Source organism: Meles meles, chromosome 8 (assembly GCF_922984935.1).
Source record: "Meles meles chromosome 8, mMelMel3.1 paternal haplotype, whole genome shotgun sequence".
NCBI classification, from domain to species: Eukaryota; Metazoa; Chordata; class Mammalia; order Carnivora; family Mustelidae; genus Meles; species Meles meles.
The window spans coordinates 72,593,932-72,615,361 of record NC_060073.1 but is presented as its reverse complement, the minus strand read 5'-3'; the positions used below and the strand labels follow the sequence as shown (position 1 = coordinate 72,615,361).

The 21,430-nt window shown below is 39.3% G+C and overlaps 1 protein-coding gene across 1 annotated transcript in view; it reads right to left on the bottom strand.

The window, feature by feature from the left end:
- Positions 1-21,107, bottom strand: part of CCDC83 (coiled-coil domain containing 83) — a 46,696-nt gene extending 25,589 nt beyond the window's left edge. Inside the window, exons 1-4 of the mRNA XM_046014213.1 lie at positions 20,954-21,107; positions 15,365-15,487; positions 7,572-7,656; positions 805-967 (exon numbers count right to left, since the gene is read on the bottom strand). Coding sequence (XP_045870169.1) covers positions 805-967; positions 7,572-7,656; positions 15,365-15,459 — 343 coding nt within the window. The 5' untranslated portion in view covers positions 15,460-15,487; positions 20,954-21,107. The remainder of the gene's footprint in view (positions 1-804; positions 968-7,571; positions 7,657-15,364; positions 15,488-20,953) is intronic.
- Positions 21,108-21,430: the final 323 nt, after the last annotated feature.

Genomic DNA, 21,430 nt, shown 5'->3' with positions numbered 1-21,430 from the left:
TGAACTTGGAGAAGTTCAGGGAATCTCATCCTCGTTTTACCTTCCAGCTGCTAGGACTGCTTCCTGAGAACACTCACATCTCTCCCTAAGTTTTCCAGCTTCCTAGCTGTGATGGTTTGTATAGAGGTTCTGGCAGAAGTGGTTTGGGAAATCTTAGCAGAATGTTTAGGATAAAGGAATGAAATTTTTCTTTAAAAAAAAAAAATGCGTGTGCTAGAACGATGTGTGACTCACCCACTGACCCATGGTGTTTTCTAAGTCCACGCAAGAGTAGGTCATGCTCTTCCATTTCTGCACCTAGCATCATTTCTTTCCACAGCCTCCGACCTTCCCCTTAGTCAACTCTCATTCCTCTTTTCCCACCAAAATGGGGGCTTAGCTCCCTTAGTGATACTGGTGGGGGGGTGGCAGCTTCATGGCAATATTCACCCTGTTCCCCAGTCTGAACTGAGTTGGAAGCCAAAGAAGCTGTCAGACAAGAGAATTTCCCTGAAGAAAGAACAAATTCCCCTTGTGAGGACTTCCGGGTGGCAGCAAACAGGCTCTTGTCTGGTGTTGAGAGCCAGGTGGTTTTCCTCTGCCTTTGTTTTTGGTCAGTGCCCTTCCTTCCTTCCCCCCCCCCCCCACCCCGCCACTTGGCTTCAGTAGCTCTGCCCACGCTTACTTCCCTCTCCGGCCCATTTACCCACATGTGCATGTGCTTGCGGTGGTAATGCTCTCATCTGGACGTGTTCGCAACACTTTGAACATATTAGGAGACAAAAGCCTGAACACATTCAAGAGATACCTAAGTTCCTAAGTCACCTTTCAAGTTTTCCTCCCGATCTCTTTCAAACTTCCATTTCTCCTTCATTGCATTTTCAACATCTTCTCTTGTTACAACTGGTAACCCATCTGACTTCTCTTCACTCAGCTCCTTTAGTAGGTTCCGTATGTGCCAAGTCTGTTCGTCCTTCAAGTGTTTGTTCTGCCATGAAAATCAACAGTGGGTAACTACATCTGCTCGAGTATTTACATTGACTTGCCTCAAAACGGAGTCACATGCTGAGGCTTGTAAAGTGAGAAAAAAACATCTAATGAAATAAATTTATACAGTATGTCTAAGAGCTTCTGGAACATGGAAGGTGCAAAGTAAAATTAAACCCATCAACACAGCAACTATTGAATAGAAGGTTACATTTTAAAAATTATGTTATTGGGGCACCTGGGTCACTCAGCGGTTAGGCATCTGCCTTCTGCTCAGGTGGTGATCCTAGCATCCTGGCATCGAGCCCCATGTCCAGCTCCCAGTTCAGTGGAGAGTCTGCTTCTCCCTCTGCCCCTGTCCCTGCTTGTACTCTCTCTCTCTCTTTCTCTCCCCCTCTCTCAAATAAATAAATAAAATCTTTTTTAAAAAATTTAAAAATTGTGTTATTAACCTCTCCGTCTATCACCCTAGCATAGGATCAGTGAACTTTAAAGTTAGACCTCGGAGGCCGATTTCTTCAGTTTCCCACTAAAACCTTCTCCAGTGATCGTCATTCATCTGGTCAGTATTTATGAAGCATCTGCCAGGCGGTCTTCTAGACACTGGGAATATATGAGTGAACGTTATATGCAAAACACAGTGGCCCCTTCTCTTAGCCATAGGGTTTGTCCAGGCAAAGCATGTGTCTCAAGCTAAGGACATGCTTAGAGTCCTTGCCTGGAAATACTTATGCTGCAACTGGTGAAAGACATGTCTCTTTTGTCTCCATTTTGTGGTTAAAAGGATGTAAGGTGAAAGGTGTCCATGGTCAGAGTCCAGCCTCATGGGGACAACAACCTTAGGAAATGAATGCTTCCATTGCAAAGATAAAATTTAACCCAAAGTAGCCTAAGCATGAAGAGGAAGTTAATTTTTTCACATAACCAAACAGAAAAAAGCAGGGAGCCTGGACCAAGGCTCAGGTGCTGTCAGAGCTCAGCTTTTTCAAATTTTTGAGAATCTGCTCACCCCCTCCTCCTCTCTCATCCCCTCTCCTCCTCTGCTCCCTTATTCTACCCACCCCCATCCCTCTTCCCTCTCTGCCTTCCCCAGGAGTGTTGGCTCCTTTGTAAAATGGTACAGCTACTCTGTTCAAAAGAATGCCCATTTCTTATAAAACTAAACATTTGCTTACCATACAACTGAGCTCTTAAGCAATCATCTCAGAGAAATGAAAGCTTATATTCACCTAAAAACCTGTACATAAATGTTTCTAAAAGATGTATTTATCATAGCCAAATACAGGAAACAACTCACATGTCTTTCAGTAGGTAAATGGTTAAATAAGTGGTGGTACATCCATATCACAAAATAAAAATAAATAAAAGGAACCAGCTCATGATACACGCAGCGAACTGAATCTCTAGAGAATTATGCTGAATGAAAAAGTCAGTCTCCAAAGATTACTTACAAAGATTAATTACTAGTAAGTAATTTATATGACATTCTTAGGATAACGAAATTATAAGTATGGAGAACAGATTAATGGTTTCCAGGAGTTGATGAAGGGGTGGAATTGGGAGGGAGGGAGTGGCTACAAAAGCACAATGTGAGAGATGTTTATGTTGATGGAAACTTTCTGTGTCTTGGCTGTATCAATGTCAGTATTGTTAATGTTAATATCCTACTTGTGATATTATACTACAGTCCTGTAATATGTTATAGGAAACCACGTTATGGTTATACAGGATCTCTCTGTATTATTTCTTGTAACTGCACGCCAATCTATAATTATTTCAAAAAAGTTTAATTTAAAATTGGAGGTCAATCAATATTAGCAACTGATAAACAATATATTGCTCTTTCTTCAATTCTCAAATGTTCCATTTTCTTGAAGGAAATGGATTCATGATTTGTCTTCTAATAAATAAATTGAATTACTTTGGCTCGACATGAGTTATTTGAAAATGAAATATTTGTAGAAACTTGAATAATACCAGTGGAACTGTCCCTTGCCAAACTATTGCACTGCTAATACTTTTTCCAAATATGGACTTTTCCACTTATTTTTGTTAGAAGTGGAAAATTCCTTTATCGAGTATAGTATGAATACTAAATAAATCTTCACCTGATTTTATTTGTTAGCTAATTTTAGTAAGGCAACAATCACCTCGAAATCAGTTCCAACTCTATAACAGAAAAAACCCCCCAAAGACAGTGATCATTTAAAAACCACTGCATATAATTCATAAAGAAATAATGTGTAATCAATCAACAAATTTTGCTCTTACTTTCTCTACTTAGCACAATACTTGTCAAAGTGAATGCAGTCTTCTTAGATCAAATTTTTAACACAATGGCTATTCTTTTCAAACATATGATATTTTCATTTATAAATTAAAATAGTATCATATGTCCTAAAATGTGACTGAATGTTGCAGAAATATGACTAAATTACATTTGGCATTATATGTAAATATATTACATATTTATTAAATATATTTGAATTAAATTAAAATATTAAATTTATTTATTTATTTATTTTTTCAGCATAACAGTATTCATTGTTTTTGCACAACACCCAGTGCTCCATGCAATACGTGCCCTCCTTATTACCCACCACCTGGTTCCCCCAACCTCCCCGCCCCCCGCCCCTTCAAAACCCTCAGGTTGTTTTTCAGAGTCCATAGTCTCTTATGGCTCGCCTCCCCTTCCAATTTCCCTCAACTTCCTTCTCCTCTCCATCTCCCAATGTCCTCCATGTCATTTGTTCTGCTCCACAAATAAGTGAAACCATATGATACTTGACTCTCTCTGCTTGACTTATTTCAGTCAGCATAATCACTTCTAGTCCCGTCCATGTTGCTACAAAAGTTGGGTATTCATCCTTTCTTTTCTTTTCTTTTTTTTTTAATAAACATATAATGTATTTTTATCCCCAGGGGTACAGGTCTGTGAATCACCAGGTTTACACACTTCACAGCACTCACGATAGCACTTACCCTCCCCAATGTCCATAACTCCCTCCCCCTCTCCCAACCCCACCTCCCCCCAGCAACCCCCAGTTTGTTTTGTGAGATTAAGAGTCATTTATGGTTTGTCTCCCTCCCAATCTCATCTTGTTTCATTTATTCTTCTCCTATCCCCCTAACCCCTCATGTTGCATCTCCACGTCCTCATATCAGGGAGATCATATGATAGTTGTCTTTCTCCGATTGACTTATTAAATATATTTAATAACATCCATATTAAACTTACCAAATCCCATAATGAATTTCAAATGGATGGCAAATGTGTCTGGCAATGTGTTACAAAATTCACTGTATCTGAAAAATTATTTTGAGTGATATACTGAAATACAATTTAGTTAGACCTGTTCACCAATGTGTTAAAAAAAAAAAAAGACTTTTATCCTATGAAGTAGACAACTGTTATTCAAGGTAAGAATAATTGTCACACTATAAAATAGAAGAAAGAAGGTTCAATAAATAAACTACAAAGGACTTGTTTGTTTTGTTATAAGGCCATCTCATGGGTTTTACCTTTTTAAGTCTTTAAGATTCATGGGAGCAAGAGCAGAAGTTGCCAGGATAATACACAGATTTCTCTCTTACTACTTCCCTGCTTTCCCCAACGATGACATGCCATATAATCAGAGCACGTGATCAAACTGGAGAAATGGACATTACAATGTTATTAAGTAAATTCGAGACTTTATTTGGATTTCATCAGTTTTTACATGTGCTCATTTTAATTTTTTTGTGTGGGTATAAGTATTATGAAAATTTGTCACATATATGTATGAAAATTATCACAGATAGATGGCATTTGAAGTTGTGGTGTTAAGTAAGATCTTTAGAGTTAAAGAGAAGAGTTGAGATCAGAACCCTGGAAAATACTAATTTGGGGTGGGTCCAGGAAAAGAGCAATGAATGAAAAACAAGAAATTGTTGGTGAATAGGGGGGATATTTAAGGAGAGTGATGTCTTGGCAGCCAAAGAAAGAGAGTTTCAAGGTAACAGGGATGACTGCTGAAGGCACAAAGGGTAAAGTGAGGACAACAAAGAGGCCATTGACCTGGCTACTTGGTCATTAATATCTTCTGCCCTAGGAGTTGTGGTGGAGTAGCAGGAGTGAAAGAATGAACCAGAGGTAAGGAAGTGGACACAGTGAACTATGAAATGGCTAATGAGGTAAGTGGAGCAGTGAATGCAAACAGAGAGAAATGGAAGATAATAAATGAAGTAAGAGTCCAAACAAAACACACACAAAGGAAGAGATGACGCGTAGGAAGGAGGAGGGCTGTTTCTGATTTTGACCTAACTGAAGAGAAAAGTATGTCTTGCTAATGAGTCATGTTTAACTTAGCAACTAAATATCCATGACCTCAAAAAATTTTCCTTTCATAGTTGTTAGTGTGAATCAACTCAATAAATATTTATTGAACACCTACACATGCTGGGTCCTTCCAGAGAAACAAAGGTAAGTAAGATTTAACTGCTGCTGCCTAACGAGCTTTCAATTTAATAATGGAGTTTTCAATTTAATATTAACATTTGTATGCTGCATTCCAGCTTAGTTTGGGGGAATGAAAAGGAGCTAGCCAATAGAAGAACATTCCCTGAAGATGAAAGAGTCTGCGTAAAGTACAGTAATGCGCGAGACTGGGTTTTCCAAGATTTAAAAGAAACAGTGGTAAACAAAGGGTGGACGAACTAGAGATAAGTTTGGAGAGGTGAGTAGAGGCTAAGTTTTGTAGGGCCTCAACGACTTTAGTAAAGAGTAGAGGATGGATTTAATTTTCTGTACAATAGGAAGCCACCATAGGGGTTTTTTTTTTGGTCAGGCAGAGAGAGAGAGAGAGAGGGAAGCAGGCTCCCTGCTGAGCAGAGAGCCCGATGCAGGACTGGATACCGGGACCCTGAGATCATGACCTGAGCCGGAGGCAGCGGCTTAACCCACTGAGCCACCCAGGCGCCCCGCCACCATAGGGTTTTAAGCAGTGAAAAGTTAACAGCGTTCGAAGGGTTGGGCCTTGGAAAATGTACTGAATTGAAGAAGGATGGCTAAGAGACAGTGGCAGCTTAAACTGGGGCAGTAGCAGCATAAATGGAAAGAAACAGATACATAGAGTTGGAGCTAGAGTCTGTCTCTCCATGTTCCTCACTGCTGGGTCTACTGGTGACCCCAAAAGAAGGCATAGACCTATCCCATTCTTGGTTGAATCCTCATGAAAATAAGAATTTTTTTCTGGCTTCAAATAAGGGGCTATGGGAAAATGATTCCTCAGTCCTGATCTGTTCTTTCCACAACCAAATGGAAGTCCAAGGCTGACCCAGGAGTCCCATTCATTGGTGACCCCGGGGGAGTGTGCATTGGTCCCTTAATGGCAGCTCACTCTCCCATGCTGTGGATCTCATCATGTGGAACTGCACCCCAACACCTAGACCAAAGTTCCTGTTCCCATTCTCATCCACAGACCTGAGTTTCTGGTTGAGTCTGATAAACAGATGTTAGTGACCGATTCTGGAGAATCATGACAATGTCAGGGTCACAGTTACATCACCACCATGGCATGTCTGGCCCAATAAATGCTAAATTAGCTGTATTTGGAAGACAGGAATTCCCATGTCATAGGAGGGAAACTGAGACTCCTACCAGTTTGGGCCAAAATGATGCCAGCGCTAAATGGTACAGTCAGGATGCAAACTCAGGACTCTGACCCCAGAGTCCATTAAAACTTGTAGATATAGTCACTGTAGACAAAAGCCAAATAAAACAATTAACTGTGGAAGTTTTAGAGTCCATATGAATGCTTTGATAGGGAATTGTCTCAGTATTTACTCACTTATGAGCTACCTTAAGAGATAAATTGTGCTAATTATCACTTACTGCTTCCAGACTGTATTTCTGCCAGTCTTTAGTCATGACAGACATATACAGCATGGCTTTGATATTCATTTTAATCTGATTTTATAAAAACAATATATCATCTTAAACATTAAATGAGTCACTTTAACAGTTGAGATTGTACTTTTCAAATAATATTTACCTCTGCACCATCTGAAAATCTAAAAGCAAAAACATAGAAATTAAAAACAGAACCAATGTTCTATCCTTTGGCTAAATAAATTAACAGATAAATGTGGTTTCAGAATCTTAAAATTTTGAACGTGAGATTCAGGGTCATGATGAACGAAATAACACAGCTCAAGCTGACTTCCTTTGACATGGTAATTAATATAATAGAAACAGCAGTGCCCTCTTGCCTTAAATGTACCGAAAACTGAGATTGTAAATTAATCAATTTCAGGCACTGAAGAGATGATTTCCTAGAATATATGTCATCATAATTCATAATTTTTAAGGCATTTGTGTAAATGTTTAATAACTAGATATAAACTTGATTTTTTTAATTTTTTAAAGATTTTATTTGTTTATTTGTCAGAGAGAGAGCACAAGCAAGGGGAGAGGGAGAGGAAGAAGCAGGCTCCCCGGTGAGCAGGGAGCCCCATGCGGTACTCAATCCCAGGACCCTGGGATCATGACCTAAACCGAAGGCAGATGTTTAACCGACTGAGCCACCCAGGCGCCCCTAGATATAAGCTCTAAATGTTATACTTACTCTTTCTTGATACTTTTGGTTCTTTTCTCTAAGTCTTCTTATTTGAGCCATAAATCCTTCTACTGCATTTTCCTTTATTTGACAGCTGATAATAAACAAAGATGTGTTACAATTATTGAGGAAAATTAATGAGACAGATTTAAAAATTAAACTATTTAGAATGAAATAAAGTATTGAATATATTTTGAAAAAAACCCATTGAGGGATCAGATACCTTCTTTAGTGGATTTTTTGGTTTGTATTTCTGAGTATATTTGACTCACTAAAATATATATTGGAGAGATAACTTCAAGTTTTTTTCCTAAATCACTCCCCATTATGAGTTCAAAATCATAATTTTTATACTTTCTAAACATCTATAAATAACTCAGCTTAGAGGGAACCTAGGGAAGGGCACACAGAAAACATGCTTTCTAGAATTCTAAAAAAATTCAGACAAAAATGACAAAACAAAGACTTACAAGGGCAGGCACATCTTCTTGAAATAGTTAGATAAATGAGGCACACCTTGGGTTCAAATTCATTAGTATGTCATATCTTCTATGAATAATAAAAGCTTTCCTGACACAAACATATTTCTTTAATACCCAACAAATATCTGTTGAGTATCTGTGAGGTACAAAGGAGAGATGGGACAGTGCAGAAAGACTTTGAGATAGGCCATTTGACAACTATTTGAAGGCCTAAGTATAACTCTCTCTATTACCCAGCAAATCTTGCAACTTTAAATCTGAGACCAAAGTAACACGATGGAAGCAGTTTTGGGTAAACACCTCGCCTCAATGAAAACAGCAAAAATAAAAACACAGCACCTCTGTGGTATAGTGAATAGAGAGGTCATTACAGAATGAGAAACATCTTGTCCCTGTCACCACTCACCTCAGGCAAGTCACTTCCCTGAGCATCAATTTCCAAGCCAACAGTGGTGAGAACAATACCTAGCTCTAATCCTATGAGGATTAAAATGAGAAATTGCATGCGAATGTTTCTAGCATAAAGTGAGTGCTGAGTAAATTTCATTTGAATTTGAATCTTAGCTCCTCGGCCCTTCCTCCAAAATACCATTTACAGGTGTGACATCGTGTATTCAGTTGAGAGAAAATGAGGCTCCTTCTTTCCCAGTGATGAGAAAATGCAACATAAAAGCAAAACAAGCAATTCCTTCAGTGGCAAAAGTGCTCTGTTGGATGCTATGAAACTTGGACTTCAGTCCTGCTTCTCCACCAATAGCCTAAGGACTCTCAGCCTAGTTAGGCCTTGACTTACTCCTCTGTAGGTAAGAGTATTGAAGAGAATTGAAGGGGAAGAGCTCTACACTGTTTCAGTTCCCCAATTCTGCAATTTACATGGATCATCGTTCCCTTTCATGCAGTCACACGAACACACATACAGCACATGGGGGATTAAAGAGCTGCTGCTCTGTGCCCAGTATTGTTTATGGCATTATGGAGATAGTGTTGAACAAGACCTCCATGATGCTTGCCCCCAAGGAGCTTCTGTTTTAGTAGACAATAAAGAAATAAACACCCAAACATATTACTTACCCATTGTTATGGGGGAAATAGCAGGACATGTATGACAAGGGTAGTAAATGGAAGCGACTACTATACACAAGGTGGTTTCCACACAGTAGGAGGTATAAACCTTCTTTTTACTTCTTACCTAAAGTTTCAGTGTGGGGGCACCTGGGTGGCTCAATCAGTTAAATGTCTGCCTTCGGCTCAGGATCATGATCCCAGGGTTCCGGGGTCAAGCCCCGTGTCAGGCTCCCTGCTCAGTGGGGAGTCTGCTTCTCCTTCTCCCTCTGCTGTTCCCCCTGCTTGTGCTCTCTCTCTCCCTCTCTGTGAAATAAAATCTTTAAAATTTTGATAAACAAATCTTTAAAAAAAAAAAAAGCTTAGGTGTGCAAAAATTCTGAAGGAGTGCCTTCTCTATCTCCCATTTTTAAGGAGAAAAATTAAAATATTGTAAATGAGAATTATCTGAGAAAGGCCTATGCAAATGTATGCAAATTGTGCAAGTTCTACAATTATAAATATGGCAAACTAATTCATTCCCTGCATGGGCGAAGCAGGCAAATGAATCTCAAGTATATGATGGCCCCCCCAATTGAGACTGAGTCTTTGGGTGGTCTGGTTAATAGACTGCTTCCTGGCTTTGGCTGAGAGGCTTCCTTGGTGATGACTGAGCATGCAAAAATGGGTCTGGAGACTCCATCCAGCCCCAACCCCAGATACTGCATGGCACACGCTTATACTAAAAAAAAAAAAATTATTTCTCATTTATTTGAAATGCAAATTTAACTTGGCATTGTGTAATTTTATTTGCTGTATCTGGCAACTTGACACTTAAGTCTACCACCTCTCTGTTCAGAGCAGTTAGGAGCCAGTGACCTGGGGCTTTGTCTCGTGTTCCTTGTGAGCAGTTCAGAAAGATTTAAGTGACACCAGCAGGCCTCAGGGGCAATTCTGAGGGGCCCTAAAGGTTTTGGTGGCTTCATTGCCCCAGTTGTGGCTCACATGGTAGTTGTAGGTCTAAGTTAGCTGAGGCTTTCCTTGGAATTTACTTCAACCTCCATGTGTCTCATGAAGATGAAACTGAACTTCAGAACTCAACACTATTAGCCACTATGAGAATTCAAGCTTCACTGTTCTCTGTATAGTTTTTCCTTTTCAGATCTCCCTCAGAACCCATTGTACATACATGTCACACTAAATACTGAAGCAAGTAGGATGATAAGCCAATGAGATAATATATATTAAAGTGGTTTGAAAAGGACACATACTATTCTAAAACTCAGTGATGTGAAATGGTTAGTAATACAACAGTCACCTTTCTCCTTCCCTCTCTGTATTATTAAGATGTTACTAATGTGTCCGTTTTCTCCCTCCAGGCAATTTCATTGAAAATTCTGAGAAGGAAAACAAATAAATCTGGATTTCTTTCTTTTTTTTTTTTTTAAGAGAGAGACAGTGAGAGCATGGGGTGGGAGGGGCAGAAGGAGAGGGAGAGAGATTCCCAAGCAGATTTGAGCATGGAGCCTGACATGGGGCTCCATCTCATGATCCCAAGATAATGACCTGAGTTGAAAGCAAGAGATGGACACTTAACTAACTGTGCCACCCACGTACCCCTAAATCTGAATTTAAAAAAAAAATTATGTTCTTATCTATTTTTTAACCTATAGTCATATCCACATCTATCTCTATAGCTATGTTCATATTCATTGTGGAAAACTGGGGGAAAAACAAGTATAAGGGACAAAATTAAAACCACCGTTACCTAGAGATGGTGATCGCCTCAGATTTAGCATTGGTCGTCTCAGCTCTTCACAAACAACCCCAGAGGTTCATGACTTTATTTTGGGGGGGATAGATTAAAAAATGTTTAGTTGTTCAGAAATCACTGACTACCTACTATGTGCTTCCAGCTCTCTATTAGATGAGAACATTCTCATAAGAGAATTATAAGATGCTGCCAGGGGATCCTTGGACAGTCCTTTCTCAGAAAGTGAGGGGGCTGTTTTGGCTCTTCGTCATGTGACAAAAGTTCCATCACTGGGAACACATGGAATGAGTCACATGTCACTTAGCAGAGCATGGTGCAGCAAGGCTTTGACTGTTTCAGTCCATGAGATTATTTATTTAGTCTTAACAAAGAGAGAACAAAAGCATGAGATGTTCAATTTATATCTTGCATTAGATCATGAGAATTTTAAATGTTTGTCTCTTTGTAAACCTCTGTTAAAGAACAGAAATACTGGCCTCTGACTGACCTAGAAGAGAAAGAAACAATTGTATTTGGATGTCATCAACGTAAACTATAGGAGCAAATTAGAGACCAGGTTGTATTCACAGAACCTGACTTTTTGTCCCCGTCTCCAAAGATGAGATGAGGGAAGTTTTCCGTTACACTGACAAATGAGTGCAAGTGATTTCTGGTTATAACTTAATGTCTCAAGTAGGAAATAAAAGAGAATTTTGTTAAAAGCTCCTTCCTATGGGTGTTTCTCTCTTAGTGTTCTGGCCCTTTCACTCCCTGTCCTCTAAAAAGAACAGACAGATTTGAGAAACTCAAGAAGGAAATGGATTTTCTTCAAATGTTGTTAAAAACAAATCTCTGGAAGACCAGTGTCGCAGACTGGTCACCAGCCTCATGGGCTCCATCCTTGCAGCTTTGTTCCCCTCCAGTAAGTAGTTCCCAGTCCCGAATCCCAAATGCTTCACAGGGCTTGGCTTATCTCACCCTTGCTGATACCACCAGTCTGCTCTAACCTCTTCTCCCATTCTCTGCTTTCTCTCTGTTCCTAGACTCCGAAAAGCTCTCCCTGACACCAGTGTCTTTCCCATAAGCCTTTTTCTTTGTCTCCAAAACACCTGTTCCTCTGCTGGATATCAGTTTCAACGTCACTCCTCCAACAAACTTTTTCTGATTCCTCTGACCATTATCAAGTCCTTTAGTTAAACCGTTACACAGGACCATATACTTTTCTTTCATAGCAACTTAATGGTAGCTATGCAATTTTTAAAAAAAGCTTGAAGTAGTTATCTAATGTCTGTCTCCCATGCCTCATCTGGGTAGGAACTGGATGGTCTGTTTGCTGTTGTTCTCTAGCACTTGCCTTGGACTTGGTAAATATTCGAGTACTTGTTCAGTAGATGCATGAAGTACATGTCTTTTTTTTTTTTAATTTTTTTAAAATTTTAATTCCAGTATAGTTGGCATACAATGTTATATTAGTTTCAGTTGTACAATATAGTGGTTCAGCAATTCTATACATTACTCAGTGCTCATCATGGTGAGTGTGCTCTTAATTCCCCATGCCTATTTCTCCCATACCCAACCCCCCACCTTCCCTCCGGTAACCATCCTTTTGTTCTCTGTAGTTATGTGTCTGTTTTTGGCTTGTCTCATTTTTTTCTTTGTTCATTTGTTTTGTTTCTTAAATTCCACATATTTGTGAAATCATATGGTATTTGTCTTTCTCTGACTGACATTTCACTTAGCATTGTGCTCTGTGGATCTAACCATATTGTTGCAAATGCTAAGATTTCATTCTTTTTTATGGCTGAATAATATTTCATTAATTTATTTATATATTATTTATATTTATAATAACCATAGTTATATATAATTATATAATTTTATAAATATACAATTATATATTATATATAATGAAATATATGTGTGTATGTATATATATATACACGTGTGTGTGTGTATGTGTATATATATATATGTATATATATATATATATTCCATTCATCTATCAATGGACACCTGGTCTCTTCCATAGTTTGGCTATTGCAAAGAATGCTGCAATAAACATAGGGGTGCATGCATCCCTTTGAATTAGTGTTTTTATATTTTTTAGGCAGTGCAATTATTGAATTGTAAGGTAGTTCATAAGTAGTTTTTAGCTTTTTGGGGAACCCCCATACTGTTTTCTGTGTGGGGAGATTATTTGCATTCCTACCCACAGTTGACAAGGTTCCTTTTTCTTCACATCCTCATCAACACTTATTGTCTCTTGTATTATTTATGTTAGCCATTCTGACATGTGTAGGTGATATCTTATTGTAGTTTTGATTTGCATTTCCCTGATGATGAGTGATGTTGAGCATCTTTTCGTGTCTTCTGGCCATCTGGATATCTTCTTTGGAGAAATGTCTGCTCATGTCTTCTGCCAGTTTTCAATTAGATGTGTGTGTGTGTTTGTGTGTGTGTGTGAACTGAGTTGTATCAGTTCTTTATCTTGGATACTAACTCCTTTTGGATATGTAATTTGCGAATATCTTCTCCCATTTAGTAGGTTGCCTTTTAGTTTTGTTCATTGTTTCTTTTGCCGTGAAAAGTTTTTTATTTTGAAGTAGTCCCAATAGTTTATTTTTGCTTCTGCTTCCTTTGCTTCAGGAGACATATCCAGAAAAATGTTCCTATCACTGATGTCAGAAAAATTACTGTCTCTGCTCTCTTCTAGGATTTTTATGGTTTCAGTGTCACCTTAAGTTCCTTAATCCATTTTGAGTTTATTTTTGTGTATGGTATGAGAAGGTGGCCCAGTTTCCTTCTTTTGCATGTGACTGTGCAGTTTTCTCAACACCATTTATTGAAGAGACTGCTTTTTTTTTCATTGCATATTCTTGCCTCCTTTGTCAAAGATTGGTTGACCTTATAAGCATGGGTTTATTTCTGGGCTCTCTATTCTGTTCTGTTGATCTCTGTGTCTGTTTTTGTGCTAGTACCATGTTGTTTTGATTACTACTGCTTTGTAGTATATCTTAAAATCTGGGATTGTCATATCTCCAGTGTGGTTCTTTTTCAAGATTACTTTGGTTATTTAGGGTCCTTTGTGGTTCCATACAAATTTTAGGATTATTTGTTCCAGTTCTGTGAAGTTCTAGGTATTTCAATAGGGATTGCATTAAATATATAGATTGCTTTAGCTGGTGTGGACATTTTAACAATATTTGTTTTTCTAATCCATGAGCATTGTTTGTATCACCTACAGTTTCCTTCCTCAGTGTTTTATAGTTTCCTGAGTACAGGTCTTTTACCTCCTTGGTTAAGTTTTATGCCGAGCTATTTTATTCTTTTTGGTGAAATGGGATTGTTTTCTTAATTTTTCTTTCTGCTACTTCATTATTAGTGTATAGAAATGCAACAGATTTGTGTATATTGATTTTGTATCCTGCAACATTCTTGATTTCATTTATCAGTTCTAGTAGGTTTTTGGTGGAGTCTTTCAGATTTTCCTTTAAGATTTTATCTATTTATTTGACAGACAGAGATCACAAGCAGGCAGAGAGGCAGGCAGAGAGAGAGAGAAGCAGGCTCCCTACTGAGCAGAGAGCCCAACACGGGGCTCGATCCCAGGACCCCGAGATCATGACCTGAGCTGAAGGCAGAGGCCCAACCCTCTGAGCCACCCAGGCACACTTGGATATTCTAAAATGGTGTCATCTCATATGCAAATAGTGAAATTTTACTTCTTCCTTACTAATATAGATATCTTTTATTTCTTTTTCTTGTCTGATTGTTGTGGCTAGAACTATGTGGAATAAAACTGGTGAGAGTGGGCATCCTTGCCTTATTGCTGACCTTAGGGGAAAAGCTCTCAGTTTTTCACCACTGAGTATGATGTTAGCTGCGGAGTTTTCATATACGGCCTTTATGACATTGAGGTATATTCCTTCTAAAACTACTTTGTTGAGGGTTGTGAAATACATTCTTATGTGGAAAGGAGTAAAATGAACTCATTCACTCCCTAAGAATTACACATTAAGACACTTGCCCTCTGCCAAAAGCTGAGGTTCAAAATCTCCTCAGGGATTTGCTATCTATGAATTGGATAGATTGTAAACATAGAATAGGTATTGCCTCTAGTTTTGTCTCCAGCTCCTGGGAGTAAGACACTAGGGAATATTTTTATTAAAAATAATTGCATAATTTGGATTTGATCTCTATTATCTCTGGAGATAATACTCATTGGAACATCTAGAAATGAAAAATCTTTTACTCTTCTATAAATGTACATGAACTATTCTATGTTGTGCTTTAAGAGGTTAAGTCAGCCAGCTGTTAGAGGAGCCAAAACCACATTATTGAATGCTGTTTCATTGCTACTACTTGGAATATGTTATAGTCAAATTTCAAAACTTTTGAAATGTATGCACATGGCTAGCTCTCTTGACAGGTTTTGAGTGTATCACTTTCCATTTGGAATTATAGGAATCTTAACAGTGATTTCCGTTTACAGATGGGAACATTTAGATTCCATAATCTAAGCTTACTGGTAGTCGAGAAGTGCTTCACTGGTAGGCAATTTGACTTCTTTGTGTGGCCCATATTGAATATCCTTCTTATTTGCTTTCACTGTGTTATCCATTGTGTTGCTTAGTTAGTAAGAAGCATACCTGTTTAGAAAAGAAATAGGAAAAGTAAATAAATTCTGTCCTTGCCCCCCTACCAAGAAACCAGAATCGAAAGACTTGGGTTTTGCCAGGGTTGTTGTAAAGAGCAAATAAACCATATTCAAATGGTTTTTTAAATGGCTAAGAGGTTTACAAATGCAAAATAATAGTAATAATAACTTTTATTAATAATAACTGTTCATCAGGTATTAATTGCTTTTAAAATCAGTAATAAAAATTATAAAAAAATAATATTTTAAAAGTAAAAAATCAGGTCCACCGTTCACATATTTTTACAGTAAACAGGAATACCTCATGGATGGATTTTTTGTATAGGTAATAAAGTACTTCTTTTCAGATTATATGATCTTCTGTTACATATTTTTATCTTCTAATTTTCATTAATCTCAAAAAAATGAGTGCCTAGACTTCAGTCAGTGTATTAGTAGTTGAGTATGGTAGAAGGAATTTGTAATTATTTGTTTAGATGGCTGGAAACTCCATGAGAGTGGGAATGATAAAATTCTTCTGCACTAATCTATTTCCCCACCTAGCACGAGTAGATGCGCAAGTAATACTCATCAGAAGAAAGAAATGGATGGATGAATTAGGCAGACATGTTTTAATCCCGGATCCACACCTATTGTCTATGTGACCTTGAGTAGGTTACTTAATCTTTCTGAGCTTCAGTTTCATCATCTGTAAAGTGAGAGCAAAAATCTTACTCTAGGGCGCCTGGGTGGCTCAGTGGTTTGGGCCACTGCCTTCGGCTCAGGTCATGATCTCAGGGTCCTGGGATCGAGTCCCGCATCGGGCTCTCTGCTCGGCAGGGAGCCTGCTTCCCTCTCACTCTCTCTGCTTGCCTCTCTGCCTACTTGTGAGCTCTCTCTGTCAAATAAATAAATAAAATCTTTAAAAAAAAAAAAATCTTACTCTAAAAGCCACTGTAAGGATTAAGTAAGGCCATTTGCTTAAAGCTCCAGATCATGCTTCTTCAAACTCCAGTGAACTGTAAAGAAGAGGATGTCTGCTTGCTGCCAAGTATGATGATATGTGGAAAAACTAATCCATGCGGTTTGATGTTGTCAACCCTCATCACTGATTTGGGTCCCTGAAATGGCATCCACGTAGATCACTGAGATCCACGGTGGAAAATCTCGCTGAGATGAAACATGTTTTCCTAGACCTCCAGCCAGGCTCAGTCTTTGTGTCTGAGACTTTTCCAGCCGACTGTGTTCATCTCTATACACTAACAGATTCGAGAATACCAGAATGCAAACACACTCTGATACCTTCCAGCTGAAAAGCACACAGGTTACATAACAGAAAGATCCAGCACATTAGGACAGAATAATATATTCAGTGGTATCATCTCAGAGGTGAAAGTTTTGTGAACAGTTCCATAAACGACACACTAAAATATGTCATTGTACCATCATGGTTCACAGAAACTTACCGACTGAGAATAAGTGCTTTTGTTTCAGATGCAGAGTTGAATTTTAATATTATTTTCTATTTTAGAACTGGAATTTTTACTTTGACTATTGCATGAAAAGGTAACATGTGGTCAGTGTTTCATTTTGCAACAGTAAGTTACTATTTAACAGTGATTTTTACTATAAATATTTCATTTATAAGTTAAAACAAATGGTAACCTTGATCTCTCATTTTCTTTCTGAGTCATATGGAAGAGATCAAGTGTTAGTGTTTCCACCTCCAGTACCCATCTGGTGCTGGGGGGAAAATGACCTCATCTTGTTCAATTACCTCAGTTACCTGGCTCTGAGGTTTTCAACCCTTCTGCCTAAAGTATAATTAGTTATGTAACTGCAGCTCATAGCAAAGGGCTCTAAGAAAACATGAGCGAAAATGTGAGTCCATGAAGCACAAATGATACATGCATAAACTCTATTAATATTCATTGTTTCACTTTCCAGAAAATTAGTAAGCATTGGCTTGCCCTCTTATTAGATGCATTTTTGCAATGAGCTAATGACCTTACTTTAGAAAGTACTTCTACATTTGATAATGTCCTAAAAGCAGCGGGGCTTTTCATAAACATTTACAAGGATTTACAGTTTCTGACCATCTAGAGGATTTCTAACTCAGCAAAGGATGAGAATCATAGAAAAAAATTTTCACAAAGTAACATAATTATCTTTCAGGAAGTTTTTGCATAGACTATTCTTGACAGAGGGACGTCTAATCTGTTTATCAGTAACTGAAACTATCTAGTCAGCGCAGGCTCTGTGAATGGCTTTACCTGGCCCTTAATTATAAAATAGGGAAGAGACAAGATCTCTACTCAGACAAATGGGAAGAAAGAAGCATACTCCAGCAGAACTTTAAAAAAATAATGAGCAACTTTAAAAGACTAGCAAGATTGTGCAGGTAATGAAGGCTCCAGAGATCTCTGCCCACAGTTCGACCTTTTCTGCGTGTTTTTCCTTTCCCAGCGCTGTTGGGGCTTTCAGTAACATAGCCATGGAGGGAGGGCTGGCGAGGAAGCACGGAGGCTATATTTGTAAAACTCAGCTCTTTTCAGAGCCCACCTCGTAACCACTTTCCATCAGAAAATGTTTCAAAATATATTCTCTCTTCTCAGTGAAAAGTAAAAAATCTGTTTGGGTAAAATAGACATATAATAGCCATCTTCTTCGAATGTACTGTTATCCCATAATGCTTTACTCAACTCTGCAAAATTACCCAAAAATCAAAGAGTGCATTCTCAGGATCCTGGCTCAATATGTAGAAAGTTCCTAATGACTTTTCTCATGACTTTGTGGAGCCACGAATATCCAGAAGCCTCCTAATGACCCTTTTCAAATTTTGTGGAGGCTGGGAGGGATGGTAGTTCTGCCCTGATACCTTTCTGGACATTTGGAATGAATTCTGATGTTTGTTAGCCAATGTTTTTATATAAATGTAGATTAAAATGGAAGATATGTACTTAATAGCATTAGTAATGGCAAAAGTTCTGAATAGGATTCCCTCAGAGGTTGAGAGCAGAGGTTTAGTTAAAAGATCTCTATATGGGTGTTGGAAGTCTTGAGTTCTACCTACTCCTGGCTCTGCCATGAACTAGCTATAAATATACAAATTTAATAAATAATAATAATGATGTCTACTATCTCACTATAGTGTTAATTGCAGTATATATTTGAAAACATTCATGGCATTCATCCTCATCAAAACACAACTCCTTTAATACTGAATAACAACTAATCACTTCAACAAACCATCTTTGGGTTTTCAAAAATATATTTTGGCCCATAGGCCAGCATCTCCCATGGATGCAAACTAGATGTTTAATAAATGTCTAATTTGAATGACCTACAAATAATGTGTACTCACTTTCTTTACCAATGGCACTATTTACTTGCTCATAATATTGCATATACCCTTAATTTAGAAAGTAAATCTTATTTAAGTAGGCTCCGCGCCCAGCATAGAGCCCAGCGTGGGGCTCAAACCCACAACCCTGAGATCAAGACCCAGGCCAAGATCAAGAGTTGGATGCTCAACTGACTGAGCCACCCAGGGGCCCTGAAAGTAAATCACCTTTAAATTCAAATTCTCACTTATGGTAAAACATATTTTTAATACAATTTTTTAATGTTTTAGAAATACTCTTCAGTATATCATTAAAAACCCTGAATTCATTTGAAGCCTCTTAGTAGTGAGAATATCACCTAAGAGTTAGCTTAAAACAAATTCATCCTTGTTTTTTAAATCAATTATGTATATACAGCACAAAACAGCTTTAAGATGTAAAACACAGCCAGTTTGGAGATGTGTTAAACTACCATATATTCAAATTGAGGTATTTAAAAAATATCTGGATAGAGGTGCCTGGTTGGCTCAGTCTCAGGATTGTGAGTTCAAGCTCCATGTTGGGTATGGAGCCCACTTAAAAAAAAAGTAATAAAGTTAACTATTATTAATGTACCTTATATTAAAATAAATAAAACTCTGGATAAATGATGTTTTTGACTTTCACTTGCCTAATTGATGATTTATATTACATTACTGTGTATTTTCTTTACCAACACAAATCCTTTGGTCAGTGGCACGTTTCTGAACAGCAGTTTTCTCAAATTATGCTGGACTCTTACTCTTAAAAATCGGTCTCTCTTCTGATCCAGAATTGCTCATGACATAATTTGAGGAGCACTACATTATACTAACTTCTCTAGCAACCAGAACTACATTTCCACCCCCCAACTCCCGGTATCCTTCAAACTTAAAAATGTCACAAAAGAACAGAAACATAATCATGAAAAAAATATTGTAAGGATAAGGGAAATACATGTAGTATTTCCATCCTCTGGTGGTGGAAGAGAACAAAAAGGCTTCAGCTTCAAAGAACAGTGGAGAATATGAAGGTTTACCCAGGTCTTGGGGTAGGGGCGGGATTCAAGGAAATCCATGAGCTGTTATCAGACACACAATGATAAATGCCCGATCTTATCACTGTCCTTCTCCGCCTTCACAGAAATATATATGTGTATATATCTTTTTTCTTCAATGGGACATCTTTCCTCTCCCAACCACTCCTCAACTCTCTCTTGCCAGTAGAGAATTAACCACGGAGTAAGAAGGGGAGTGAAGAAGCAAGGTACTATACAAATCTAACAAATTAATCAAAGGAAGAAACTAAGTGTCCTCTTCAGAAGGATGTTTGCAGCATCCAGCGCCAGGGGCAGAAGCCAGTCTGCGGACTGGGAGGGTGAGGAAGAGGCCAGAGACAACACTCAGGGCACTCAGGGAGCACCCAGGCAGGAGGGCTCTGTGCGGGGCCCGAAAAGGATGCAGGATGTGGGAGCCCTCACTCAAAAGGCATTCGCAAAACTGGGAGTGCGGTGAGAAGAGCACTAAGCTGACCGAGACTTGAGTGGAGTCCCAGCTCCTCCATAGTGAGTTTTATAACCTCGAACAAGCCGCTAAACCCCCTCTGACCCTGGGTTCTCTCCCATCTTTCCTGCCTCCTGTCAGGGTTACCAAGAGGAAGAGCAAACGCTTTGGAAATACTGTCGAGCCTAAAACTCCATACAAACGGACTCGTTTCCTGAGCACCTACTGTGTGCTAGAGGCTGTGAGCGCACCGCGAGAATTACAAATCTGAATCAAATTTAGATCCCGCCCTCCAGGAACAGATCTAGAAGAGAAATAAGCAACGCATCCGGGGTTCTACTGCGAGGAGGAAAGAGAGATCAGTATTTTGATCAGATCCAAAGATCTCCTTCCCTTTCTATCTCCTGCGTGAACAGGGGCGGGCCCATGAGAACCCCTCCTGGCGGTTTCCAACGGTCCAGGAGCAACACTTGGTGGAGATCGCAAGGAGGGCGCGACCCCAGGCCCATCGGAGCCAGTTCCAGGGCTGGCGGGGTTGGGGCGGAGATGTCAAGTCTTAAGTGTCAGACTGGAAGGAGTCAGGGGCCGAGCGAGGAGTCCTGCCAGTCTCCCTACCTCCCCTTGACGGCTTCCAGGTGCGGATGCACTGCAGTGGATTCACTAGTAGCGCGAGCATGCGGCCCGCGGACCAGGCCCACCCACACCGCGGCTGCAGCCGCGCCTTCCGTTTCCAAGGCGACGCGCGCGCTAGGGCTTCCCCCTTCCGCTCCCCTGCGCAGACGCTACCCGCGGGCCGGGCGCGCCACCTGGTGGCCATAAGGGGGAAGAGTCCTGGCGAAGGGCCCGCGCCGCCGCCTTGCGCCGTCGAGATCCGGCCCTCGCGCCTTCTTCCTGAGCGATTTTCACCGCTACGGCTCACCCTGCTGATTGCACAAAACGTACGCCCCCTCCTTGCTTCCCCCCAGTGGCAAACCCGTAAGTAGTGAGTTGTGTGGAGACATGACATCCGGCTCTGCTTTGTGACCGTGAGACACACTTGGATCTGTGTGTCTCTTTCTTCCGTTTGAAGTGAGACATAGACGCTGCTCTGAT